Source organism: Anolis sagrei, chromosome 13, assembly GCF_037176765.1.
Source record: "Anolis sagrei isolate rAnoSag1 chromosome 13, rAnoSag1.mat, whole genome shotgun sequence".
Lineage (NCBI taxonomy): Eukaryota > Metazoa > Chordata > Lepidosauria > Squamata > Dactyloidae > Anolis > Anolis sagrei.
The window spans coordinates 5,554,983-5,582,908 of record NC_090033.1 but is presented as its reverse complement, the minus strand read 5'-3'; the positions used below and the strand labels follow the sequence as shown (position 1 = coordinate 5,582,908).

General features: G+C 46.5%; 1 protein-coding gene and 1 pseudogene across 1 annotated transcript; both read right to left on the bottom strand.

Annotated features, from left to right (window-relative positions):
• Positions 1 to 950: 950 nt before the first annotated feature.
• Positions 951 to 26,315, bottom strand: SPSB1 (splA/ryanodine receptor domain and SOCS box containing 1). The gene is made up of 3 exons (XM_060758951.2): positions 26,024 to 26,315; positions 8,797 to 9,660; positions 951 to 3,534 (listed from the first exon to the last, which is right to left on the bottom strand). The coding sequence occupies exons 2-3, from the start codon at positions 9,488 to 9,490 to the stop codon at positions 3,407 to 3,409; spliced, it is 822 nt and encodes a 273-aa protein (XP_060614934.1). The 5' UTR covers positions 9,491 to 9,660; positions 26,024 to 26,315; the 3' UTR covers positions 951 to 3,406.
• On the bottom strand, positions 26,240 to 27,926 carry LOC137097796 (guanine nucleotide exchange factor subunit RIC1-like; annotated as a pseudogene).

Below are 27,926 nucleotides of genomic sequence, written 5' to 3'. Positions count from 1 at the left end.
CATCTATGCTGACGATGGTGCCATCACAGCTCAAAAGAGAGAAGAAAGAAAAGACAAAATGGAAGGAAGGAAGGCGAAAGAGGGAGAGGGGGAAAGAGGAAGGAGAGAAGGAGGGAGGGAGAAAGAGAGAGGTAAGGAAGGGAGGGAGTGAGGGAGGAGGAAGGAAAGAGAGACAGATGAAACTCTCTGTCCCTTCAGGCAGTGGCTGGTCATTTGTGTAGATATTAAACATTGATGGTGCAAGCTGGTTTTCCCTGTAATATGCAGTAAGAGCACCTAAAGCTTCAGAGAGATTCTGTTCAACCATTTCAAAGCTCCCTTCTTGAGCGGTGATGGCATGATCGTCAGCGTAGATGAAAACTCCTTCTCTCTTCTGGCAGCGACTAGTCATTTGTGTAAATGTTAAACAATGATGGAGCAAGACCACTCACCAAACGCAGGCCGTTCTTCTGTTTTCACCATCTACTTCTCTGGCCCTGGACCTCAACAAAAAAGCTCCTGTTTTGTAGAAGATCTCCTATGAAGCGGCTGAGCATATGGAATATTGTTTGTTTTGTTTACTGCTTGTTATTTTATTATTGCTTGTTATTTTTTATGTGTTCCGAGTCCCTTGGGGAGATGGTGGCAGGGTATAAATAAAGTATTATTATTATTATTATTATTATTATTATTATTATATGCTGCTACCTTGTGGTTCATCAGAGTCTCCTCATTTGGAGGTTTTGAAGCGGAGGTTAGATGGCTATCTATCAGAAGTGTTTGGATTGTGTATTCTTCCCTGGCAGAAAAGGATTGAGAACGATGTGGCCTTTGGGATCCCTTCTAATTCTACGAATCTACGATGGCATGACTTCCAAGACACACAACATTTATTAAAGCATGTTCTTTGCCCACTTTCAATTGTCAGATTTTCCCACACACAAACCCTCCATAAGAACAACAACCCTGTGTTCACAGTATTTAATAAACTTTTATTTTTATTGTTTTTTAAAAAAATGATAACTGATCATCTACAATCAATAGTGGGGGGAGAAGAGTGGAAAAGGTTCAAAAGCTACACAACATAGACTCACCAAGAGGTGGAAACCAGGGGCAGAGGAAAAGATGGTTGGTGGAAGAGACCCAAGTAGGAGTGAAAGATGTTGAAACAAGAAGAAGCCTGGCTCCGAACACATTTATAGTCCTTTGTGCAATTTCAAAGTGTCCCTCTTGTGACAGTTCATTTCCCAAAAAAGAGGAGGAAGGTTGCGTTCTTCTCCCCAAATCTGATCTTGGCACCACTTGTGTGCTTTCAAAAAAAATCGAGGCTATAATAAGTTTCCTACAGCAGCATTTCTTAAAAAACATAGACCCAAACACAGCTCTCTTCCATACAAAAAGGCAATATATATATATTAACATTTCCTAACAAATAAGCTCACTTGTACCTATATAGAGAACACACCCTACACAAATCCGGTGAGGCCATTAGAGAGAAATTGGTGTTTTCCCCATCCCGTAAGAAAACCATGTGCAAAATATTAATGGCAACACACTCCTCTCCTTGGATAAATTTGCTCTTCTAGAGTGACAATGCAGCACATTTATGGATCGAGCCCTAAAGGTTTCGTCTCCGCGATACCCAACGGAGGCAAATTCATGGATAGAACCCAAAAGGTTTCATATCTGCGGTACCCAACAGAGGCACATTTATGGATCGAGCCCTAAAGGTTTCGTATCCGCGGTACCCAAAGGAGGCACATTTATGGATCGAGCCCTAAATGTTTAGTATCCGCGGTACCCAACGGAGGTACATGCATGCATCGAGCCTTAAAGATTTTGTATCCACTGTACCCAACGGAGGCAAATGCATGCATCGAGCCTTAAAGGTTCCGTATCCGCGGTACCCAATGGAGGCACATTCATGGATCGAGCCCTAAAGGTTTCGTATCCGCTGTACCCAACGGAGGCACATTCATGGATCGAGCACTAAAGGTTTCGTATCCGCTGTACCCAACGGAGGCACATTCATGGATCGAGCACTAAAGGTTTCGTATCCGTTGTACCCAACGGAGGCACATTCATGGATCAAGCCTTAAAGGTTCCGTATCCGCGGTACCCAATGGAGGCACATGCATGCATCGAACCTTAAAGGTTCCGTATCCGCGGTACCCAACGGAGGCACATTCACGAATCGAGCCCTAAAGGTTCTGTATCTGCAGTACCCAACAGAGGCACATTTATGGATCAAGCCCTAAAGGTTTCGTATCCGCGGTACCCAACGGAGAAGTGTTTCCAAAGAACATCCTATAAATTCAGAAGAAACCATGGCTCAGGCATCTTTTTCAGCCCTTTTCCAATGATCCAGATGCATGGCATATTTTCCAATTTGGATAGTTAAAATGTGAGCCAGAAGAATGCAGAGGAGGCAAAAACCATGAATTCTACAACTCTATAATATATTGGAAGGCTGTCTTTAAAATTGGAGAGAAAGACAAGGGCCAACCCAAGGCTGAAACTTGGGTCCAAGACCAATGGTATGTTCCCTTGGATTACAAGGCCCATCATCCTCCATGGCCAGGATTGCTGGGTGTTACAGCGCAGAAGCCCCTCTTAACCGCGGTACTCAACGGAGGAGTGTTTCCAAAGGACTTTCTATAAATTCAGAGACTTGGGTACAAGACCAATGGCACACCCCTTTGGATTACAAGGCCCATCACCCTCCATGGCCAGGACTGCTGGGTGTTATAGTGCAGCAAAAATATATGCCAGATAACTCAAGGTAAAATCAGCCTAGAAGAGCAAATTGCTAGAGGAGGAAAGCTCCTTACTCCCAAACTTGGGGTGCCATTCTAAGCTCACCCCCCACATTATAACCCCCCTTTCATCACCCCAGACAGGTTCAAGTGAATACCCAGAAAGATGAGTTATTTTGAGACTCCAAGCATCTCCAAGCTTCTGATGAGTGGTGATGGTCTCATACCCATTCGGAGAAGGCATGGCTAATATCGGACACCAGGTAGGGTCTTTTGGCTGCTTATTCCAGTATCGTCTAACACACAAGTCTATAGGAAGAGATATCTTTTCGGGGCATTTTTTGTAATCCTTCATATTGTGGCGAACGCAGGATCACATATCCGTGGCCTCAACTTCTCCAAAGGATGTTCTGCTTTCCAAAGCAATGGCATTACGCAGATCAATCTGGCAGAAGAATCAGAGAACCCAAATCTCCAGAAAAGGTGGGTAAACAAGCCGGACAGGGAACGTAGCAAGGCCAGTATCTCAACGACATGGCACCAATTTCAGATCTCCACTTAGAAAAGTCTGTGTAGAAACATGGAAAGCAAGGTAAATCCTCGTCCAAAGGTGCTCCCTTCGCCGATTGGTCCTTCCCTCCCGCATTTTGCTTCTAGCCCCAAAATGGACGTCATTGGTAGAGAAGGTAACTCTTCAGAGATTCCGGCAACGGAAGGTCCTGGATCTCGTTCAACCGAGATTTGCCCAAAGTAAGGCGCACAGTTCGCCGGCAAAGGTCCATGAGAGGCAAGGGTTCGGCTGCAGGAAGAGAAGACGAAAACACATACCGTTAGCTACAGAACTGGCAACGGGGCTGGACTAGATGACCTTTGAAGTGCCTGCAATATTTATTTATTTATTTACAACATTGATATGCCGCCCTTCTCACCCCGAAGGGCTCAGAGCGACTGACAAGTAATATGTAAATACAATATATTATATTCCCATAGCACAATATTCGTATTATATATTACCAGATTGTACTATACCATTATACTGTATTATTATTAGTATTTTACTGTATTACATTATAATATTATCAATATTATATGTATATACAATATATTATTATATTGTTATATCATATCTATATAAATAAAAATGTAATGTTCGTATGTGGGATTAACATAACTCAAAAATCCCTGGATGAATTGACACCAAATTTGGACACAAGACACATCTCAGGCCAACAAGTGACCATCACTCATAAAAACACCGAAAAACACAGCAGAAGGGACTTGAAAAGCCAAAAAACAAAAAATTACATGCACGCACAAAACCACAGATATACACAGACATATATGCACACATATATGCACACACAAAACACACACAGTAAAGGGGAAGGAAGGGAGGGAGGGAGGGAGGGAGGAAGGAAGGGAGGAAGGAGAGAAAGAAGGAAATGAAGGGTAGAGAAGGAAGGAAGGAAGGAAGGAAGGAAGGAAGGAAGGAAGGAAGGAAGGAGAGAAAGAGGGAAAGAAGGAGAGAAGGAAAGACAGAGAAGGAAGGAGAAAAAGAAGGAGGGAAGGGGAGAAAGAAGGAAATGAAGGGTAGAGAAGGAAAGAAGAAGGAAGGAGAGAAAAGGGGAAAGGTGGAGAGAAGGAAAGAAAGATAGAGAAGGAAGGAGAAAAAAGGAGGGAGAAAAAGAAGGAAATGAAGGGTAGAGAAGGAAGGAGAGAAAAGGGGACAGAAGGAGAGAAGGAAAGGAAGGTAGAGAAGGAAGGAGAAAAAAAGGAGGGAAGGAGAAAAAGAAGGAAATGAAAGGTAGAGAAGGAATGGAAGGTAGAGAAGGAAGGAGAAAAAGAAGGAGGAAAGGAGAAAAAGGAAATGAAGGGTAGAGAAGGAAGGAGAGAAAAAGGGAAAAAAAGGAGAGAGGGAAAGAAAGAAAGGTAGAGAAGGAAGGAAGAAGAGAAGGAAGGAGAAAAAGGCATAGCCCTCCACTGCTGTGATTGGCTGGCCACTCAGCCAAGGGGAGGGCTGTTTCTGAGACTCCAAGTGGGGAGGGGAGAGCAGGCATGCTCGATGGCAGCGTGGTGCACATGTGTGGGCAAGGGAGAGCGTGCGAGGCTGGAAGGAGGCTCGTGCGAGCGTGTCCCTTCAAGGTATGGGGGTTCTGTGTGGGAGGTTTGGCCCAATTCAATCATAGATGAATGCCCTTTGATTGTAGGTGAACTATAAATCCCAGTAACTACAACTCCCAAATGACAAACTCAACCCCCCTCCCCTCCAATTCCACCAGTATTCAAATATCGGGTATTCGTGCCAAATTTGGTCCAGTGAATCGAAAATAAATCCTGCATATCCGATATTTACATTACGATTCATAACAGGAGCAAAATGACATTTAGGAAGTAGCAACGAAAATAATGTAATAGTTGGGGGTCACCACAACACGAGGACGTTACTAGTCTTCAAGGCTTCTGGGAAGTCCTTGTGATACAATTATATTCCATGGGATTTCCAAAAACCAAAACCCTGCCAAGGTCTGAATGAGCGTAAATAGGTCAATCTACACAAACCAGATCAAAAAGCTGATACCGTTTGCGCCCGTGTCGAACACACATTCCCCTGACGGCAGAACTTCAACCAGTTAACATCTCCGATTCCCATTATTTGCTCAAAGCTCTGGCTGGCCAAACCAAACCAAGCCAGCTTGTTTGGCCTTCTCCTTGTTTGTCATGCGGTTTTGCTTGCGAAGATAATATATCTGGACTAAACAAAGATGCCATTGTCGGCTTCCGTACCAGCACATCGGCTCAATTCCCAATGCCAGTTGGAATATTATGGTTGAGGGAAAGAAACGATTTCATGTGACTACACGAAACTGTGGACAGCTGCAAACGCCAATGAAATGAAGGATCACACAGTCGTGCTGGAGGACCAAGGGCAGACACGGGCAAACTTCAGGCCTCCAGGTGTTTTGGACTTCAACTCCCAGAATTCCTAACAGCCTACCGGAATTTATAGTTAGCTAACCTACAGTCAAAGAGCAATCTGAACTCCACCAACGATGGAATTGAACCAAATTGAACCAAACAATGGAATTGAACCAAACTTGGCACACAGTTCCCATGACCAACAAAAAATACTGGAAAGGTTTGGTGGGCATTGACCTTGAGTTTTGGAGTTGTAGTTCACCTAAATCCAGAGAGCACTGTGAACGCAAACAACGATAGCTCTGGATCAAATTTGGCACGGATACTCAATATGCCCAAATGTGAACACCGGTGGAGTTTGGGGAAAATAGACTTCGGCATTTGGGAGTTGTAGTTGCTGAGATTTATAGTTCACCTACAATCAAAGAGCGTACTGAACCTTGCTGATAGAACTGGGCCAAACTTCCCACACAGAATCCCCATGCCTTGACGCGACTCGCTGACACGAGTTTCCTTCCACCCTCGCATGCTCTCCCTCGACCATGCATGCACTCTACACTGACATGCATGGAGCACACCTGCTCTCCCCTCCCCTGCTTGGAGTGCCAGAAAGAGTCCTCCCCTTGGCTGAGAGGCCGGCCAATCACAGCACAGTAGGGAGAGATTTTGGTGGGAGGGATCCACCGTTCACGCCTGCTCTCCCCTCCCCATTCTGAGTTTCAGAAACATCCCTCCCCTTGGCTGCCATCCATGGAGCATGCCTGCTCTCCCCACTCCTTGCTTGGAGTCTCAGTCCTCCCCTTGGCTGAGAGGCTGACCAATCACAGTGCAGCAGGGAGGGCTTTTGGTGGTGGGGGGGTTTCACCGTTCACACCTTCTCTCCCCTCCCCGTTCTCAGTTTCAGAAATAGCCCTCCCCTTGGCTGCCATGCATGGAGCACGCCTGCTCTCCCCTCCCCACTTGGAGTCTCAAAAACAGCCCTCCCCTTGGCTGAGAGCCCGGCCAATCACAGCGCAGTAGGGAGGGCGTTCAGTGGGGGGATTCACCATTCACACCTGCTCTCCCCTCCCCATTCTGAGTTTCAGAAACAGCCCTCCCCTTGGCTGCCATCCATGGAGCACGCCTGCTCTCCCCACCCCTGCTTGGAGTCTCAGTCTTCCCCTTGGCTGAGAGGCCAGTCAATCACAGCACAGTAGGGAGGGCTTTTGGTGGGAGGATTCACCATTCACGCCTGCTCTCCCCTCCCCATTCTCAGTTTCAGAAACAGCCCTCCCCTTGGCTGAGAGGCCCAAACAATCACAGCGCAGCAGGGAGGACTTTTGGTGGGAGGATTCACTGAGTTTGCCTGCTCTCCCCTCCCCATTCTGAGTTTCAGAAACAGTCCTCCCCTTGGCTGCCATGCATGGAGCACGCCTGCTCTCCCCTCCCCACTTGGAGTCTCAAAAACAGCCCTCCCCTTGGCTGAGAGGCCAACCAATCACAGCGGAGGAGAGGTTTTGGTGGGAGGATTTGTCGTCTGTTTCCAAAAAGGAAGAGAAGGGCAGGTGGAGAGATCTTCAGCCTTCTCTGCCAAAGGGGTTCCTAAAACCATCAGAAATATATGTTTCTGATGGTGACCCCTCTGAAACCCTCTCATGACCCCCAGGTTGAGAAACCTGGGGTTCATGAGAGGGTCAGACCTCCTTCCGACTCCAGACCTGTTCCTATCAGGATTCCCAAGCACGCATTTGCAATCTGAAAGGGCTAACAAAGCCCCAACAACACGTTCCCCTTTTATATTCACAACTCAGACAAAAGCAGGAACAAGATGCCACACACATCGAAGAAAAGAACAAGACAGCCTTGGAGGCAGATGGGTGAAGGAAGAGATTAGAGCGGTGTTGTGCTGAATCGCAGACGAGGGATCTGACTCAGCGCAAAAAAGCCCTTATCTTGGACGGGAATTCGGCTCCCTGGGTGCAGATAAGCAGGGGACTTTCTTAAGAAGGTGGATTCCTGCAACATACTAAGTAGTGCAAAGATAGAAACAGCAACAACCACAACAGGCACCCATGGATACAAAGGGCCCATTGCATGGCTTGTTGTGAGTTTTCCGGGATGTATTGCCGTGTTCCAGAAGCATTCTCTTCTGAAGTTTCACCTGTATCTGTGGCAGGCATCCTAAGAGGTTGTGAGGTCTGTTGGAAACTAGGCAAATGAGGTTTACATATCTGTGGAATGATGTCCAGGGTGGGAGAAAGAACTCTTGTCTGTTTGAGGCAAGTGGGAATGTTTCAACTGGCTACCTTAATCAGCATTTAATGGCCTAGCAGTTTCAAGGTCTGGCTACTTCTTGCTTGGGGGAATCCTTTGTTGGGATGCTAATCAAGGTGGCCAATGACAACATTCACACGCCTCCAGCAGGTGTTTTTTCTCCCACCTTGGACATCATTTCACAGATATATAAACAAACTTCAAAGCCTGGCTACTTCCTGCCTGGGGGAATCCCTTGTTGAGAGGTGATTAGCTGGCCCTGATTGCTTCTTGTCTTGTCTTTAAACCCTGGTTGCTTCCTGTCTGGGGGAATCCTTTGTTGGGATGCTAATCAAAGTGGCCAATGGTAACATTCACACTTCTCTCCAACATACAAGAGTTCTTTCTCCCACCCTGGACATCCCATAGATATATAAACCAGCCTCAATGCCTGGCTACTTTCTGCCTGGGGGAATCCATTGTTGGGATGCTAATCAAGGTGGCCAATGACAGCATTCACACTTGCCTCTAGGAGACAAGAGTTCTTTCTCCCACCTTGGACATCATTCCACAGCTATATAAACAAACTTCAAAGCCTGGCTACTTCCTGCCTGGGGGAATCCTTTGTTGGGATGCTAATCAAGGTGGGCAATGACAACGTTCACACTTGCCTCAAGCAGACAACAGTTCTTTCTCCCACCCTGGACATCATCCCATTTTCCCAGTTTCCAACAGACCTCGCAATCTCTGCCATAGATGTGGGTGAAATGTCAGGAGAGAGTGTTTCCGGAACATGGCCATACAGCCTGGAAAACACAACAACCCAGTGATTCCGGCCATCAAAGCCTTTGACAGTACATGACCCACTGTATATTTGTATTTCCAATCTCAAACCAAGACAGCAAATACTTACGATCCAGTCCATTCAAGTAGCGCATGCGGATTTCGCAATGGCCCCACACGGCGCTCACCACCGGGTAAAGTTTCTTCCCTTTCAGCCCACGGAAGGCCACCCCCATGTACTGCCCATCCACCACGAAACTCAGCGTCCCATCGTCCATGTCCAGCACCACCAAGAAGGAGTCCGGCACCACGAAGGTCTCGTCGGGCTCCAGGAAGGCCGGGTAGGTCTTGCCAGGCTGGTTCTTGCCGTCGTGGTAGAGCCGGTTGCGCCCCAGGTCCCAGCCCCAGGACTCGTGGTTATTCCCTACCAGCGTTGTGTAACCCACAGAGTGCAACGGGGCCTCGGCTGTGGCCACCCCAACGACAGCGTGGGTGCCCCGCTGGCGCATGGCCCAGGTGATCTGCCAGACGTGGAGCCCCCGCGTGTAGCCCACTTTGCCCCGGATGGCATCCGTGCTCTGGGCCACCGGGTGCCGGTGGAAGATGAGCTTGTCGTCCTCCTTCACAAAGACGTTGAGCGACCGGTCGTCGTTGTTCCACGAGTGTGTCAACTGTGCCTCGTAGGAGGCGGACGGCATGTCCAAAAGTAAGTCCAGCCGGGCCGGCTTGCAGTAGTCCAAGCTCTGAAGCGCCTGCTTCAACGGTCGGTAAGCCGGGTCCCGCATATCCACCGTCTTGATGCCGCCGGTCACTTTCTGTCCCATCCTGTCTCTTGATGGGTCACCTATTCACGGTCATCAACCAGGCTTCCTCCTTCTTCACCTATCGATGCTCATCAACGGACTTTTCGCATTGGTCATCCAGGACTGGGATGGAAAGAGGAAAGGTTGCTATGAAACAAGGCTGAGAGGATGCGGCCGCGGGTCAGGATTGCCTAATGGACGGAAAGAGAAGTTAAACATTAAAAGAAGGACGCGTAGGAAGACCGACAGTGATCTGCTGACATGACAAATATGGCCGCTGGCAGAACGGTACAGTTGCCATCGCCTTCTGTTGGAAGGGTTGCCATGTTCTGAGATGGAATGATTCATATCCCTCAACAAAAAGGTTCTAGGTTCTAAAACAGTGGTTCTCAACCTTCCTAATGCGCGATCCCTTAATACGGTTCCTCATGTGATGACCCCCCCCCCAACCATAACATTATTTCCGTTGGTACTTCATAACTGTTATGATTTTTTAAGTTTTTTAATACTGGTAGCCAGAGTTTGTTCATTTTTATTTTTTTTTCTTTTCTGTTGAAATTGTCCAGGTAATCACCTCCCAACAAAGGATTCCCCCAGGCGGTAAGAAGTTACATCTAGGCCATTAATTGCTAATCAAGGTGGCCAATTGAAATATTCGCACCTACCTCAAACACTCAAAAACAGGGGAATTCCAAACAAAGTATCAGGGCGAACAAATCACCTCCCAACGAAGGATTCCGCCAGGCAGTAAGATGTCACATCTTGAAATTGCTAGGCCATTAAATGCTAATCAAAGTGGCCAATTTAGATAATTTCGCACCTACCTCAAACACTCAAAAACAGGGGAATTCCAGACAAGAAAATATCAGGGCGAGCTAATCACCTCCCAACAAAGGATTCCCCCAGGCGGTAAGAAGTCACATCTTGAAACTGCTAGGCCATTTTGCTACTGTTATGAATCGTAATGTAAATATCTGATATACAGGATATATTTTCATTCAATGGACCACATTTGGCACCAATACCCGATACACCCAAATCTGAATTCTGGTGGGCCTGCGGGGGGAACTGAGTTTGTCATGTGGAAGTTGTAGTTGCTGGGATTTACAGTTAACTAACCTACAATCAAAGAGCATTCTGAACTCCACCAACGATGGAATTGAACCAAACTTGGCACATAGTAAAGGTTTCCCCTGACATTAAGTCCAGTCGTGTCTGACACTGGGGGTTGGTGCTCATCTCCATTTCTAAGGAAAAGAGCCGGCGTTGTCCGTAGACACCTCCAAAGTAATGTGGCCGGCATGACTGCATGGGGTGTCGTTACCTTCATATTTGCATGTTTTCGAACTGCTAGGTTGGCAGAAGCTGGGGCTAACAGTGGGAGCTCACACCGCTCCTCGGATTCGAACCTGCAACCTTTCGGTCAGCAAGTTCAGGAGCTCAGCGGTTTAACCCACTGCGCTACCGGTGACTACAAAAGAAGCGAATCTTGCAAAATATAAAGACTGAACAGCCCACAAGAGTGAGATTGGAATACGTGAGAATGTGCAGATGAAACCCTGTTAATCTTTAAAGTGCTCCAAGGCTCTCTCTTTGTATTTCCCAGAGAGGACAAAAGTTAGGCTGCACTTGGATTAGGATCGAGATAAACTAGATTGTTTGGCATCTGAAAAATATGGGCCTTGGGTTGTTGTTTTTCTTAAAGCACGTTTCGGGTCATAAAGGCTCAAGGGAGCCCTGAAGGCATGCTTGCGTTGGTTGTTGTTGTGCGACACAAGTAATCCTTGATTTATGGCTACCCTACTATGGGGCTCTCTTGGGAGAGATTTACTCAGACGTTTTTTGTTTTTTTGCCTTTGCCTTCCTCTGGGGCTGAAAGTGTGTGACTTATCCAAGATCCCTGTCCGAGAACAGGAGTTGAGTGTGACATCTGTAGGCAGTCCATGTTTCGCAGGCATAGAGCAGGGTTGGGAGGACAATAGCTTTATAAAGAAGCACCTTGGTTTCCCTATGGATGTCTTGATCCACCCATCTCTCCATCCATCCCCTCATCCGTCTACCCATATTTCCATCCATCCACCCATCTATATCTACCTGTCTGTCCACACAACCATCCACTAATGACATCTGTAGGCAGTCCACGTTTCGCAGGCGTAGAACAGGGTTGGGAGGATAATAGCTTTATAAAGAAGCACCTTGGTTCCCCTACGGATGTCTTGATCCAGCCATATATCCATTCATCCATCCCCTCATCCGTCTACCCATATTTCCTTCCATTCACCCAACTATATCTACCTGTCTGTCCACACAACCATCCACTAATGACATCTGTAGGCAATCCACGTTTTCCCAAGAGATTTGCAGAATTTTTCGGAGGCAACGCTGATGGAATTATTCCATCAGCAAAATGCAACCCATCCTATATTGTTTATTTATTTATTTATTTACTATTCTTGTATACCGCTGTATCTCAAGCCCGAGGGCGACTCACAGCGGTTCAGAATGCTCTTTGATTGTAGGTGAACTATAAATCCCAGCAACTACAACTCCCAAATGTCAAGGTCTATTCTTCCCAATCTTCAGAAGTGTTCACATTTGGCCATATTGAGTATTCGTGCCAAGCCTGGTCCAGATCCATCATTGTTTGAGTCCACAGTGCTCTGGATGTAGGTGAACTACAATTCCCAAACTCAAGGTCAGTGCCCACCAAACCCTTCCAGTGTTTTCCATTGAGTTGAATTGACAGAAAAACTGCAATTCTCCCTGACAGAGTAAGGGCCCTTCCAGGCAGTACCTATATCTCAGGATCTGATCGCAAGTTTTCTGCTTGAGACTGGATTATATGAGTCCGCACTGCCAGAAAAACTGCGATATAGGGCCTGCCTGGAAGAGCCCTTAGGTGGAAACACCATTGCAACTGAGATGTTGTCATCAGGCTGATGTGTTTTGCATCATGTTGGCATTGTGGTCAGAGGTTAAAGCTGTCTTTTTGTAAACAGAAAGAAGTAGGAAATGCAATTTACGATCTCTTCCCCCCCCCCCCCTTACACTGTTTAGTTTGCATCTCGCTGCGAATTGCGTAGTGGGCAATAATGCAATCTGTATTGCAGAACTTTTTCATGTGCCTGCATGCTGTTGAATGCATGGGACTTCCACTCTCCAGAGCATTCACCATGTGTTTTTAAATTAAATTATTAACAAATGCCAGCTTTGCGCAGCTTCTCTTAGATTCCGAAGAGAGAGACTACACTGCCTTCCTCTCCACTTTTTGCTCCCAAATCTGGTTTTTCCTGTTGCCGAATCGGAGAAGTCAGCAGCCCTGTTGAGCCAGTTGGTTATGCCACAGTCGCTGGCCAATGTGGTCTGTGTTGAAAGCCAAAAGAATCCGGAAGCTTGGCCTCTACCCATATTGGATTACATATCCCATCATACTCTCTCTGTCTGAATAGTCATTGGTTTAGGACTGTGTTTCTCAACCTTCCTAATGCCGCGATCCCTTCATTCAGTTCCTCATGTTGTGGTGACCCTCAACCATAAAATTATTTTTGTTGCTACTCCATAACTGTAATTTTGCTCCTGATATGAATGGCACAAATACTCAATATGCCCAAATGTGAACACTGGTGGAGTTTGGGGGAAATAGAATCTTGATATTCAGGAGTTGTAGTTGCTGGGATTTATAGTTCACCTACAATCAAAGAGCATTCTGAACACCACCAATGATGGAGTTGAACCAAACTTGGCACACAGAACTCCTATGATCAACGGAAAACACTGGAAGGGTTTGGTGGGCACTGACCTTGAGTTTGGGAATTGTAGTTCACCTACATCCAGAGCACTGTGGACTCAAACAATGATGGATCTGGACCAGGCTTGGCATGAATACTCAATATGGCCAAATGTGAGCACTTCTGAAGATTGGGAAGAATACACCTTGACATTTGGGAGTTGTAGTTGCTGGGATTTATAGTTCACTTACAATCAAAGAGCATTCTGAACTCCACCAGTGATGGAGTTGAACCAAACTTGGCACGCAGAACTCCTATGATCAACGGAAAATACTGGAAGGGTTTGGTGGGCACTGACCTTGAGTTTGGGAGTTGTAGTTCACCTACAACCAGAGAGCACTGTGGACTCAAACAATGATGGATCTGGACCAGGCTTGGCATGAATACTCAATATGGCCAAATGTGAACACTTCTGAAGATTGGGAAGAATAGACCTTGACATTTGGGAGTTGTAGTTGCTGGGATTTATAGTTCACCTACAATCAAAGAGCATTCTGAACTCCCCCAACAAAGGAATTGAGACAAACTTCCCACACAGAACCCCCTTGCCTTGAAGGGACTCACTGGCATGAGTATTCGTGCCAAGTTTGGTCCAGATACATCATTGTTTGAGGCCACAGTGCTCTCTGGGTGTAGGTGAACTACAACTCCAAAACTCAAGGTCAATGCCCACCAAACCCTTCCAATATTTTCTGTTGGTCGTTGGAGTTCTGTGTGCCAAGTTTGGTCCAATTCTATCGTTGGTGGGGTTCAGAATGTTTTTTGATTGCAGGTGAACTATAAATCTCAGCAACTACAACTCCCAAATATCAAGGCCTATTTTTCCCAAACTCCACCAGTGTTCGCATTTGGGCATATTGAGTATTTGTGCCAAGTTTGGTCCAGATCCATCATTGTCTGAGTCCACTGTGCTCTCTGGATATGGGTGAACTACAACTCCAAAACTCAAAGTTAATGCCCAGTAAACCTTTCCAGTATTTTTTTTGGTCGACATGGGAGTTCTGTGTGCCAAGTTTGGTTCAATTCCATCGTTGGTGGAGTTCAGAATTCTCTTTGAACTACAAATCCCAGCAACTACAACTCCCAAATGACAAAATCAACCCCACCAGTATCCAAATTCGGTCGTATTGGGTATTTGTGCCAAATTTGGCCCAGTGAATGAAGATACATCCTGCATATCAGATATTTACACACCTGAAGGGCCACATTCAAGTCTCCCGGAAAAAAGGCATTCTGGGCATCTTGGTTGGCGTCATCTGAATTTCCCAAATGATTTATGTCAGATCTAGACAGTGGACATTGCAGGCTGGTCATTATTGAATGACACCTGTTTGACTTGCATGGGAAAGGGTGTGATTCAACACAATTGGTGCTCTGGGTTGATAGCCCAAAAGCCTGTTTGGCAACCAGTGTGTAGCTTCCTTGGCACTCAGGGTGGAGGTGTATATGTGTTACATAAGCTAAACTATTAGTGGCATTGAGTTAGTAGTTATGTGGGAAGGGCACTGATTTATTATATGTAGTTGGCACTGATTTATTTCTTCACCTATAGTTCAGCGCCTGAGTGTGTTCCTTGGTTTCCGGTCACAAATCCTGCAACAACAAATCAGGGATGAGCTTGCAGCACTGCCTAGTTTGGAAGACGTCAGCAATGCCATCAGCCAACAAAAAAATAACAAAGCCAGCGGACCTGATGGGATCCCTGCTGAAATCTTTAAAGAGGGAGGACCTGAGCTGACACAACAATTCCACCAGTTCATTGAAAAAGGTCTAATCCTTAATGCAACAAATAGTTAACCAGAGGAACTCCTGACCACAGGAATTAGCAATGGAAGCCAATACAGATGGCATTGAAAAGTGGATTGGGCAAACTCATGTATAAGATTATCTATGGCAATTAGTCATGACGACTATCAATTACAGTAAGACCCCAGGATACATTCCCAGCCAGATTGTCGGTACATCAAGCTGTGTGTGTCTGTGTGTGTATCTTCTATATAAATAAAAATATAATCTTCATTTGTGGGATTAACATAACTCAAAAAGCACTGGACGAATTGACACGAAATTTGGACACAGTACACCTAACAATCCAACAAGTGTCCATCACCCATAAACACACACATGTGCGCGCGCACACACCCACACCCACACAAAACTCCAGCGGAACAGACATTAAAACCCCCAAAATACACCATATATACATATATACATGCACTCATATACATATGCACAGGCACACATTCATACACACACACACAAATATACATATATACATATACACATGCACATATACATGCACACATACATATACACATACATATGTACACACAAATATGCATATAGACAAGCACAAACACATACACAATATACATGTACACATATAAACACACAAATACACACACATATGCATACACATATATACACAAATATATACACACACAAAACACATATACACAGACTGGGCCACAGCAATGCATGGCACAGGATGGCTAGTGTGTGTGTGTGTGTGTATGTGTGTGTATATATATATACATATATATATATGGGTGTATATGTGTGTGTGTGTATTTATGTGCTTACATGTGTATATGTGTGCTTCTCTGTATGCCTATTTGTGTATATATGTGTGTATGTGTATATTTGTGTGTGGTTGTGCATATATGTGTGTGTGTGTGTGTATGAATGTGTGCATGTGCATATGTATATGGTGTATTTTGGGGGTTTTTAAGTCTGTTCTGCTGGGGGTTTATATGTGTGTGTGTGTGTGTGTGTGTGTTTATGGGTGATGGACACTTGTTGGACTGTTAGGTGTATTGTGTCCAAATTTTGTGTCCATCTGTCCAGTGTTTTTTGAGTTATATTAATCCCACAAACTAACATTACATTTTTATTTATATAGATTTGTCTTTAGGTTAATCCGCTGAGCCGCTGAACTTGCTGACCAAAAGGTTGACGGTTCAAATTCGGGGAGCGGGGTGAGCGCCTACTGTTAGCCCCAGCTTCTGCCAACCTAGCACTTCAAAAACATGCAAATATGAGTAGATCAATAGGGAAGGTAACGGCGCTCCATGCAGTCATGCTGGCCACATGACCTTGGAGGTGTCTGCGGACAATGCCGGCTCGTTGGCTTAGAAGTGGAGATGAGCACCACTCAATAGAGTTGGACACGATTAGACGATGTCAAGGGGACACCTTTACCGTTACCGACCACTTTCACGGGGATCCCAGACCCGCAACCCAGCAAACGTGGAGGACCTGTGATACACGCCATTGTCAACACGGGATCTTCCCCTTTCGTGTGGACGTCTGCGAGCGCTCCTTTTTCTCGGAAAAGCTCTCCCGGCAGAAGTGTTGTGCTTGGAAGCCTTCCCTAAAGAGAGGGACTTTCCTCCCGCTATTCGATCCTTGAGCCTGGAGTTGACATGCCTTGTGTTTGAAAAGCCACGGACACGGTTTTGTTTGGAGCGTGAAGAATTGCTTCATCCCGCTCGTTAAGATTTTCCACCCAACAAGGAAGTCCCGGAAAGAGGAGAAAAGTCACCGTTCTCTCTTTCTCTAATACATTTAATGCACTTCAATACCCCTTTAACTGGGAGTTGTAGCTTAGTGAAGCATTTGCAGTCTCGGCTGGAGGAAATGAAAACTACGACTCCCAGGGTTCTATTGCAAAAAAAAAAAAAAAAAATTCTTGTGTCAGGAGCGACTTGAGAAACTGCAAGTTACTTCTGGTGTGAGAGAATTGGCTGTCTGCAAGGACGTTGTCCAGGGTATGCCCGGACGTGTTACCATCCTGTGGGAGGTTTCTCTCCTGTCCCTGCATGAGAAGCTGGAGCTGACAGATGGGAGCTCACTCCGCTCCCAGGATTCAAACCGCCGACCTTTCAATCCGCAGTCCTTCTGGTGTTAGAGAATTGGCCGTCTGCACAGAATGTTGCCCGTATGTTTTGATGTTTTACCATCCTTGTGGGAGGCTGCTCTCATGACCCTGCATGATAAGCTGGAGCTGACAGATGGGAGCTCACTTCGCTCTCAGGATTCAAACTATCGACCTTTCAATCCGCAGTGCATCTGATGTGAGAGAATTGGCCATTTGCAGGGACGTTGCCTGGATGTTTTACCATCCTTGTGGAAGGCTTCTCTCATCACCCCGCATGAGAAGCTGGAGCTGACAGATGGGAGCTCACTCCACTCCCAGGATTCAAACCGCCGACCTTTCAATGAGCAGTCCTTCTGATGTGAGAGAATTGGCCATCTGATGTCTGCAAGGACGTTGCCTGGATGTTTTGACGTTTTACCGTCCTTGTGGGAGGCTTCTGTCATGTATGTCTCCGCATGAAGAGCTAGAGCTGACAGAGGGAACTCACCCACGCTCTCCCTGGATTTGAATCTCTGACCTGTCAGTCTTCAGTTCTGGGGGCTCCTTCTATTGCAATGAGCAAAGACCTCCCTTGAGCCAGTCATAACCACCACAACCAACATTGCGGGGCTGTTTTTATCTGCAAACCAAAGGTGGTCACATCTGATGCATCTCTCGGCAAAGAGCCTTTCACACAAGTCTGCTCTGGGTTTCAGTCTGAACTTTAAAAGAGTTCGCCAAAATGTGACAAAATTCTGTCTCCAAAACCTGGAAAAGTCAAACAGGCCTCAAATATTGGGCCTGAAAACACATTTGTCACCTCCCAACAAAGGATTCCCCCAGGCAGTAAGAAGTCACTTGGCCATTAAATGCTAATCAAGGTAGCCAAGTGAAACGTTTACGCCTATCTGAAACCGACAAGAGTTCGTTCTCCCACCCTGGACATTACACAGATACATAAACCCAATTTTTCTAATTTCCAACAGGCCTCAGACCAGCTAATCACTTCCCAACAAAGGATTCCCCCAGGCAGTAGGAAGGCTATTAAATACTAATCAACGTTGCCAATTGAAACATTTGCACCTACTTCAACCAGACAAGAGTTTTTTCTCCTACCCTGGACATTATTCCTCAGATATATAAACCCCATTTTTCTAATTTCCCACAGACCTCAGGCCAGCTAATCAACCCCCAACAAAGGATTCCCCCAGGCAGTAAGAAGCCTGAAAGCTATTAAATGCTAATCAAGGTGGCCAATTGAAACGTTCACACCTATCTAAAACAGACAAGAGTTCATTCTCCCACTCCGGACATTTCACAGATATATAAACCCCATTTTCCTAGTTTCCCACAGACCTCAGGCCAGCTAATCACCCCCCAACAAAGGATTCCCCCAGGCAGTATGAAGCCCGAAACAGACAAGAGTTCATTTTCCCACTCTGGACATTCCACAGATATATAAACCCCATTTTTCTAATTTCCCACAGACCTCAGGCCAGCTAATCACCTCCCAACAAAGGATTCCCCCAGGCAGTAAGAAGCCTGAAAGCTATTAAATGCTAATCAAGGTGGCCAATTGAAACGTTCACACCTATCTGAAACAGAGGTCATTCTCCTACCCTGGACATTCCAGAGATATATAAACCCAATTTTTCTAATTTCCCACAGATCTCAGGCCAGCTAATCACCTCCCAACAAAGGATTCCCCCAGGCAGTAAGAAGTCGCTAAGCCATTAAATGCTAATCAAGGTGGCCAAGTGAAATGTTCAGGCCTATCTGAAACAGAGTTCATTCTCCCACTCTGGACATTCCCCAGATATATAAACCCCATTTTCCTAGTTTCCCACAGACCTCAGGCCAGCTAATCACTTCCCAACAAAGGATTCCCCCAGGCAGTAAGTACCTATCCGAAACAGAAAAGATTTCATTCTCCCACTCCGAACATTCCACAGATATATAAACCCCATTTTCCTAGTTTCCCACAGACCTCAGGCCAGCTAATCGCCTCCCAACAAAGGATTCCCCCAGGCAGTAAAAAGTCGCTAGGCCATTAAATGCTAATCAAGGTGGCCAATTGAAACGTTCACGCCTATTTGAAACAGACAAGAGTTTATTCTCTCACTCTGGCCATTCCACAGATATATAAACCCCATTTTCCTAGTTTCCCACAGACTTCAGGCCAGCTAATCACCTACCAACAAAGGATTCCCCCAGGCAGGAAGATACCTGCTATAGATGCAGGCGAAATGTCAGGAGAGAATGCTTCGGGAACATGGCCAGACAGCCCGGAAAACTCACAACAACCCAGCGATTCCGGCCCCGAAAACATTCGACAACACATTTGTGTCTGTCTTCGTTGTTATCGGATGTGAATCACTGGCTCTTTCCATCATTGTCATTTTGCGCCCTTCTCTTTTTTTCGTGCTTTCCAAAGAATATTTTCTCTTTGCGGGTGTGTTACTCGCACAAGGTCTGATTCACGCCGGAGCACATTTTTCCATCCCCAGCGAAACCTTGGTCATAAGTTACGGTGGTGACTGCAGCTGGCTGGATTTCCGCAAGATTGCCTCACTCCAGGAAATGTGTTAAATCCACGGGTTTTTTTTCTTCGAAAGCAAGGTCCCACCCTTTTCGCCCTTCCATTTTCGAGTGTTTTTTGCCATCTTTTCTTCCTGGCTCAGCTACGCGCAAAAACTTAATTGGGATTATGGTTTCCAGAATGCCCTAGCCATCATGCCCTTCTGGGAGCTATAGTCCAAACAAGTCCCTTCTGCATTATCTTCTCCAACATCTACATTCCTTTTTTTAAAGATGGGTGTTTTTCTCAACTTGGGGGTCGGGACTCTGCTTCTGTGTGCCAAGTTTGGTTCAATTCCATCACTGGAGGAGTTCAGAATGCTCTTTCATTGTAGTTGAACTACAAATCCCAGCAACTACAACTCCCAAATATCAAGGTCTATTTTCCCCAAACTACACCAGTGTTCACATTTAGGCATATCGGGTATCCATGCCAAGTTTGGTCCAGATCTATTATTGTTTGAGTCCACAGTGCTCTCTGGGTGTAGGTGAACTACAAATCCCAGCAACTGCAACTCCCAAATATCAATATCTGTTTTCCCCAAACTCCACCAGTGTTCACGTTTAGGCATATTGAGTATTTGTGCCAAGTTTGGTACATATCCATCATTGTTTGAGTCCACAGTGCTCTCTGGATCTAGGCGAACGACAACTCCCAAACTCAAGGTCCAATGCCCACCAAACCCTTCCTATATTTTCTATTGCTCATGGGAGTAGTGTGTGCCAAGTTTGGTTCAATTCCATCATTGGTGGAGTTCAGAATGCTCTTTGATTGTAGGTGAACTACAAATCCCAGCAACTGCAACTCAATCCCACCAGTATTCAAATGTGGGTGTATTGGGTATTTGGTCCAGTGAATGGGAATACATCCTGCGTATCAGATATCGACATGACGATTCATAACAGTAGCGAAATAATAGTTACAAAGTAGCAACGAAAATAATGATATGGTTGGGGGAACTGCAAATCCCAGTGGCAAAGGCGAGGCATGCTAGGAGCTGGAGTACTGGAACCATTTGCAGCATTGCAGGATCCCCACCCGTTCCCATTTGAAAACAACCTCCTGACTTGATGCTCTCCTGTGGCTTTTATCTTCCCGGCTAAGTGCTGCTGTTCTTGGCGATAATAGAAGCCAACAAAGTGACTCAACTCTTTGTGAAGCCAGCCCTTTGCAAATGAACTCAAGGGGGGATGCGTAGTTCAGGGCTCCCCTCTATTTCGTCTGGGTGATATAGATAAAGTGGGATCACTCCCTGAAAGGACATCTACACTGCCCAATCGACATTACATTAATGTCCATGGAACAGGGAAGTTGTAGTTTTATAAGCCTTCCCTGCCACAGTGGGCTCAATGCCTCGCTGAACTACAATTCCCATTTTTTCCCCACAGTATATGCACCTGATGGCCTTAGATCAGGCCTGGGCAAAGTTTGGGGCCGCATGCCAGCATTCCTTGCGAGGAGGTAAGGATGAAGGAAGAGAGAAGGAAAGAAGGAAGGAAGGAAGGAAGGAAGGAAGGAAAAGAAAAGGAAGGAAAAACCAAAAGGGAAGGAAAGAAAGAAAAGTAAGGAGAGAGGGGGGGAAGAGGGAAGGAAGGAAAGACAAAAGGAAGGAAGGGAAGGAGGAAGGAAAGAGAAGTAGGAAAGAGAAGTAGGATGGATGGAGAAAGGAGGAGAGAGGCAGGAAAGACGGAAGGAAGGAAAGACAAAATGGAAAGAAGGAAGGGAAAGAGGAAGGAAAAAGAGAAGGAGGGGAGGGAAGGATAAAGGAAAGAGAGAGGGAAAGAAAGACAAAAAGGAAGGCAGAGGAGAGAGGGAGAGAGGGAGGAAAGAGGGAAGGATGGGAGAAAGGAAAGAGAAGGAAGGAAAGTCAAAAGAAGAAAGAGAGGAAAGAGGGAAGGAAGGAATGAATGAAGGAAAGAAAAGGAAGGGAAAAAATGGAAGGAAGGAGGGGAGGGGGAGGAAAGAGGGAAGGAAAAAAACAAAAGAAAGGAAGGGAAGGATGAAGGAAAGAGAGAAGGAAGGAAGGAAGGAAGGAAGGAAGGAAGGAAGGAGAAAGAGGGAGGAGAGGAAGGACGAAAGAGGGAGGTAAGGAAAGGGAAGGACGAAAGGGTGGAAGGGAAGGATGGATGGATGAATGGAAGGAATGAAGGAAGGAAAGAAAAGGAAGGAAAAACCAAAGGGAAGGAAGGAGAAAGAGGGAGAGAGGGAGGAAAGAGGGAAGGAAGAAAAACAAAAGTAAGGAAGGGAAGGATGAAGGAAAGAGAGAAGGAATGAGAAAGGGGGAAGGGAAGTAAGGATGAAAGGATGGAAGGGAAGGGTGGAAGGAAGGATGGAAGGAAAGGGTGGAAGGAAGGAAGGAAAGGAAGGATAAAAGAAAGGGAAGGAAGAAAAGACAAAGAAGGAAGGAAGGAAGAAAGAGGGAGGTAAGGAAAGGGAAGGATGAAAGGGTGGAAAGGAGGAAAAAAGAGGGAGGAAAGGAGGAAGGAAAGAGAGAAGGAAGGAAGGAAAGGAAGGAAGGAAGGAGAAAGAGGGAGGTAAGGGAAGGACGAAAGAGTGGAAAGGAAGAAGAAAAGAGGGGGTAAGGAAGAAGGAAAGAAGGAAGGAAAGAAGGAAGGAAGGAAGGGAAGGATAAAAGAAAGAGAAGAAAGAAAAGACAAAGGAGGGAGGGAGGGAGGGAGGGAGGAGAAAGAGGGAGGTAAAGAAAGGAAAGGACGAAAGGGTGGAAAGAAAGAAGAAAGAGGGAGGGAAGGAGGAAGGAAAGAGTGAAAGAAAGAAGGAAGGAGAAAGAGGGAGGTAAGGAAAGAAAGGGAAGGGAAGGACGAAAGGGTGGAAAGAAAGAAGAAAGAGGGGGGAAGAAGGAAGGAAGGAAAGGAAGGAAGGAAGGAAGGAAGGAAGGAGAAAAAGGGAGGTAAGGAAAGGGAAGTACGAAAGGGTGGAAAGGAAGAAGAAAGAGGGAGGGAAGGAGGAAGGAAAGAGAAGGAAGGAAGGAAGGAAGGAGGAGAAAGAGGGAGGAGAGGAAGGAAGGACGCAAGAGGGAAGTACGGAAAGGGAAGGACAAAAGGGTGGAAAGGAGGAAGAAAGAGGGAGGGAAGGAGGAAGGAAGGAAGGAGAAAGAGGGAGGAGAGGAAGGAAGGACGGAAAGAGGGAGGTACGGAAAGGGAAGGACAAAAGGGAGGATAGAAGAAGAGAGAGGGAGGGAAGGAGGAAGGAAAGAGAGAAAGAAGGAAAGAAGGAAGCGAGGAAGAAGAAAGAGGGAAGAGAGGAAGGAAGGATAGGATGGCGAGAGAGGGGAGGGCCCTGAGAAAAGATCCCAAGGCATCCATTCACATGGTTGAATAAGGGAACGAAAGGAGACCCAAACAGAAAGAAAAGAGGAGCATTTCTCCCTCTCTGGGTCATAGGTTTGGGAACTTTTCCTCCGGACAGACATGATGTTCCCTGATTCAAAGACAAAGACGCATTGGAACGTTCCCCGTTGTCCCGGCTTTGACACTTGAGGCCAGGCGTGTTCTCGATGATCCATCCTCCCCCGAGACAAAGATCCTGGGGACAAAACAGCTTCTGATTGGCAAACGCTTATATTTATTTACATGTGAGATATTGGCTGCCTGGCCATGTTCCAGAAGCACTCTCTCCTGACGTTTCTCCCACATCTATGGCAGGCATCCTCAGAGGTTGTGAGGTCTGTTAGACACCAGGCAAGTGAGGTTTATATATGTCCAGGGTGGGAGAAAGAACTCTGTCTGTTTGAGGTGGGTGTGAATGTTGCAATTGACCGCCTTGATGAGCATTGAATATCCTTGCAGCTTCAAAGCCTGGCTGCTTCCTGCCTATGGGAATAAAACTCAACAGGAAGGAGTTCTCAACACTTTCCTTTGTTGGGAGGTGTTAGTTGGCCTCGATTGTTTCCTGCCTGGAATTCCCCTGTTTTCCCCCCAGGCAGGAAGCAGCCAGGCTTTTAAGCTGCAAGGCCATTCAATGCCAATCAATGTGGCCAATTGCAACATTCTCATACTTGCCTCAAGCAGACAAGAGTTCTTTCTCCCAACCCGGACATCATTCCACAGAAAAGTACATTCTGACCCAAGCCTCCAGCTAATTGCCGGGCTGCAATTACACCCAAGTGTGTCATTTTCTCACCAGAAGAATGTGCTCAGGCGTCTTTGTGCGTGCGTGTGTGTCTTTAAGGCAGCGTCACAAAGGACTGGGCCATGGTAGTTACAGTCGTCCCCCCCCCCCGAATAGGCTACTGCAATGCGCTCTACAAGGGGCTGCCCTTGAAGACTGCTTGGAAGCGACAAATGACTGGGCCATGGTAGTTAAATCCTCAAATAGACTACTGCAATGTGCTCTACATGGGGCTGCCATTGAAGACTGTTTGGAAGCGACAAAAGACTGGGCCATGGTAGTTACATCCCAAAAAGACTACTGCAATGCGCTCTACATGGGGCGGCCTTTGAAGACTGGTTGAAGACATGGGACGGCCTTTGAAGACTGTTTGGAAGTTTGGTAGTTACATCCCGAATAGACTACAACAATGCACGCTACATGGGGCGGCCTTTGAAGAATGTTTGGAAGCTACAAACGACTGGGCCATGGTAGTTACAACCCCGAATAGACTACTGCAATGCGGTCTACGTGGGGTTGCCCTTGAAGACTGTTTAGAAGCTACAAACGACTGGTTGAAGATATTGGAAGGCCTTTGAAGACTGTTTGGGAGTTTGGTAGTTACATCCCGAATAGACTACTGCAATGCGCTCTACAAGGGGCAGCCTTTGAAGACTGTCTGGAAGCTACAAATGACTGGGCCATGGTAGATACATCCTGAATAGATTACTACAATGCGCTCTACATGGACCTGCCTTTGAAGACTGTTTGGAAGCTACAAATGGTCCCAACAGGTGGCGGAGTTCTCTAAAAGAAAACTCTTATCTTTTTTGAATCGAGTGTGAATGTTTCAATTGGCCAGCTTGAATCCAACAAAGGATTCCCCCAGGCAGTAGGCAGCCACAATTTGAAGCTGCAAGGCCATTCAATGCTAAGCCTCAAGGTGGCCAATGGCAACCTTCGCACCTACCTCAAAAAAGCAAGAGTTCTTTCTCCCACCCTGGACATCATTCCACAGATATATAAACCAGTGATTGACTAATTCCTGCCTGGGGGAATCCTTTGTTGGGATGCTAATCAAGCTGGCCAATGGCAACATTCACACTTGCCTCAAGCAGACAAGAGTTCTTTCTCCCACCCACGTTATATGTACATACAGTATATCGCCATCCCAACAAAGGATTCCCCCTGGCAGGAAGCAGCCAGTCTTTGAAGCAGCAAGGCCATGAAGTGCCAATCAAGGTGGCCAATGGCAACATTCACACTTGTCTCAACCAAACAAGAGTTCTCTCTCCCAACCTGAACACCATTCCACAGATATATAAACCAGCTTCAAAGCCTGGCTGCTTCCTGCCTGGGGGAATCCTTTGTTGGGATGCTAATCATGCTTGCCAATTGAAACATTGACACCTCCCTTGAACAGATAAGAGTTCTTTCTCCCACCCATATTATGATCAATACTATATATACATAAAATATGTTGGCACCCCAACAAAGGATTCCCCCAGGCAGGTAGAAGCCGGGCTTTGAAGCTGTGAGGCCGTTAAGTGCCAATCAAAGTGGCCAATGGCAACATTCACACTTGCCTCAAGCAGACAAGAGCACTTTCTTCCACCCTGGTCATCATTCCACAGATATATAAACAAACTTCAATGCCTGACTACTCCCTGCCTGGGGGCATCCTTTGTTGGGATGCTAACCAAGGTGGCCAATGGCAACATTCACACTTGCCTCCAACAGACATGAGATTTTTCTCCCACCCATATTATGATGTCTTATAGGTACATACATTATGTTGCCACCCCAACAAAGGATTCCTCCAGGCAGGAAGAAGCCGGGCTTTGAAGCTGCAAGGCCATTAAGTGCCAATCAAGGTGGCCAATGGCAACATTCACACTTGCCTCAAGCAGACAAGAGTTTTCTCCCACCAATATTATATGTGCATACAATATGTTGGCACCCCAACAAAGGATTCCCCCAGGCAGGAAGCAACCAGGCTTTGAAGCTGCAAGGCTTCTTTGGACTACATCTCCCAGAATCCCCCTGCTTTAGCTGAAGTCCCAAACTGAGCACCAAAGTTTCTAGGGACACTCCTGAGTCAGCCAATTCCAGCATGGCGACAAACCCGCGTCCAATCCGGATTAATTCCCTGTGTAAACCCACAAAGTAGAAGGAAAGTACTCTCTCTATATATAGGTGACTTCCTATCTGTCTCCTCTCACCTCAATCCGGAGTAAATCCTGGATTTCTCTGTCGTGGGATAGAGAAGAAAAGGGAATCCCGGCGAGTCGGATCAAGGCGTCTACACGGCTGGGGTTCCAATCCGGATTAAAGGCGGTTGGGTGGGAATCCGCTTCAAGGCGCGCAACACGCTCCGAATCGCCCCCATGGAACTGAAGGCGAGCAGACTGCGAACGACCCAAACAACAATCCCGGATTCACTCCGCTTTGCTGCCGCGCCTTCCAAGCAGCCTTTGCTCCGATTGCTCGGGCCGGACTAAAAGCCCAGCGCCCAGGGTCACGTGGGGGCGCGGAGGGGCACGCCCCTTTGCCCGGGACGCCACGCCCCTTAAAGGAGACGCTGGCTTATTTCATGCTACACCAGGAATGGCAAACATGGGCCCTCCAGGTGTTTTGGACTACAACTCCCACCATCCCTAACAGCCAAAGGGCAGATGGATGAGTGGGTGGATGCATGGAGAGATGGGTAGATGGATGAATAGAAGGAGAGATGGGTGGAGAGATGGACAGATACAGATGAGTGGATGGATGGATGGATGGATGGATAGATGGGAGAGATGGATGGATGGATTGATGGATAGAGATATGGGTAGATGGATGGGTGGATGGATCAAGAGTTGGGTGGATGGATGGATGTAGAGATGGGTATATGGATGAATGGAGAGAGGGGTGGATGGATGGATGGAGATATGGGTGGATTGATGGATTGAGATGGGTGGATGGATGGATGGAGAGATGGAGAGATGGAGAGATGGATGGATGGAGATATGGGTAGATGGATGACTGGGTGGATGGATGGATGGATTAATGGATAGAAATATGCGTAGATGGATGGGTGGATGGATAGAGAGATGGGTAGATGGATGGATGTAGAGATGATAGATGGATGGATCGAGAGATGGGCGGATGGATGGATAGATAGATGGGTGGGTGGATGGATAGAGAGAGGGGTGGATGGGTGGATTGGTGGAGAGATGGATGGATGGAGATATGGGTGGATTGATGGATTGATGGATTGAGATATGGGTGGATAGATGGGTGGGTGGATGGGTGGATGGATAGATGGATGGAGAGATGGATGGAGATATGGGTGTATGGATGGATAGAATGACAGAGTGATGGGTGGATGGATGGAGAGATGGTTGGATGGATGGAGCTATAGATGGATGGAGATATGGGTAGATGGAGAGATGGGTGGATGGATGGATGGATGGATGAAGAGATGGGTGGATGGATGGATAGATGGAAGGATGGAGATATGGGTAGATGGATGAATAGATGGAGAGATGGGTGGAGGGATGGAGGGATGGATAGAAATATGGGTAGATGGATGGATAGATAGAGTGATGGGTGGATGGATGGAGATATATGGAGAGGTGGGTGGATTGATGGATTGAGATATGGCTGGATAGATGGGTGGATGGATGGATTGATGGCGAGATGGATGGATGGAGATATGGGTAGATGGATGACTGGGTGGATGAATGAATGGATAGATAGATAGAGAGATGGGTGGATGGATAGAGAGATGGGTGGATGGATGGATGGACTGATGGAGAGATGGATGGATTGATTGATTGATGGATGGATGGATAGAAATATGGGTAGATGGATGGATAGATGGGTGGATGGATAGAGAGATGGGTAGATGGATGGAGATATGGGTGTATGGATGGATGGAGCTATAGATGGATGGAGATATGGGTAGATGGAGAGATGGAGAGATGGGTGGATGGATGGATAGATGGAAGGATGGAGATATGGGTAGATGGATGAATAGATGGAGAGATGGGTGGAGGGATGGATGGATGGATAGAAATAGGCCTCGTTGTGAGTAGGCCTGATGTGTGACCCACCATCAAAACACTACACTTTGAGGACCAT

Coding starts and splice junctions, on each gene's coding strand:
- SPSB1 (XM_060758951.2), bottom strand. CDS start 9,490: ATGGGACAGAAAGTGACCGGCGGCATCAAGACGGTGGATATGCGGGAC. Junction 3,535..8,796: donor CTACTTGAATGGACTGGATC/GTAAGTATTTGC, acceptor CTCTTCCTGCAG/CCGAACCCTTGCCTCTCATG.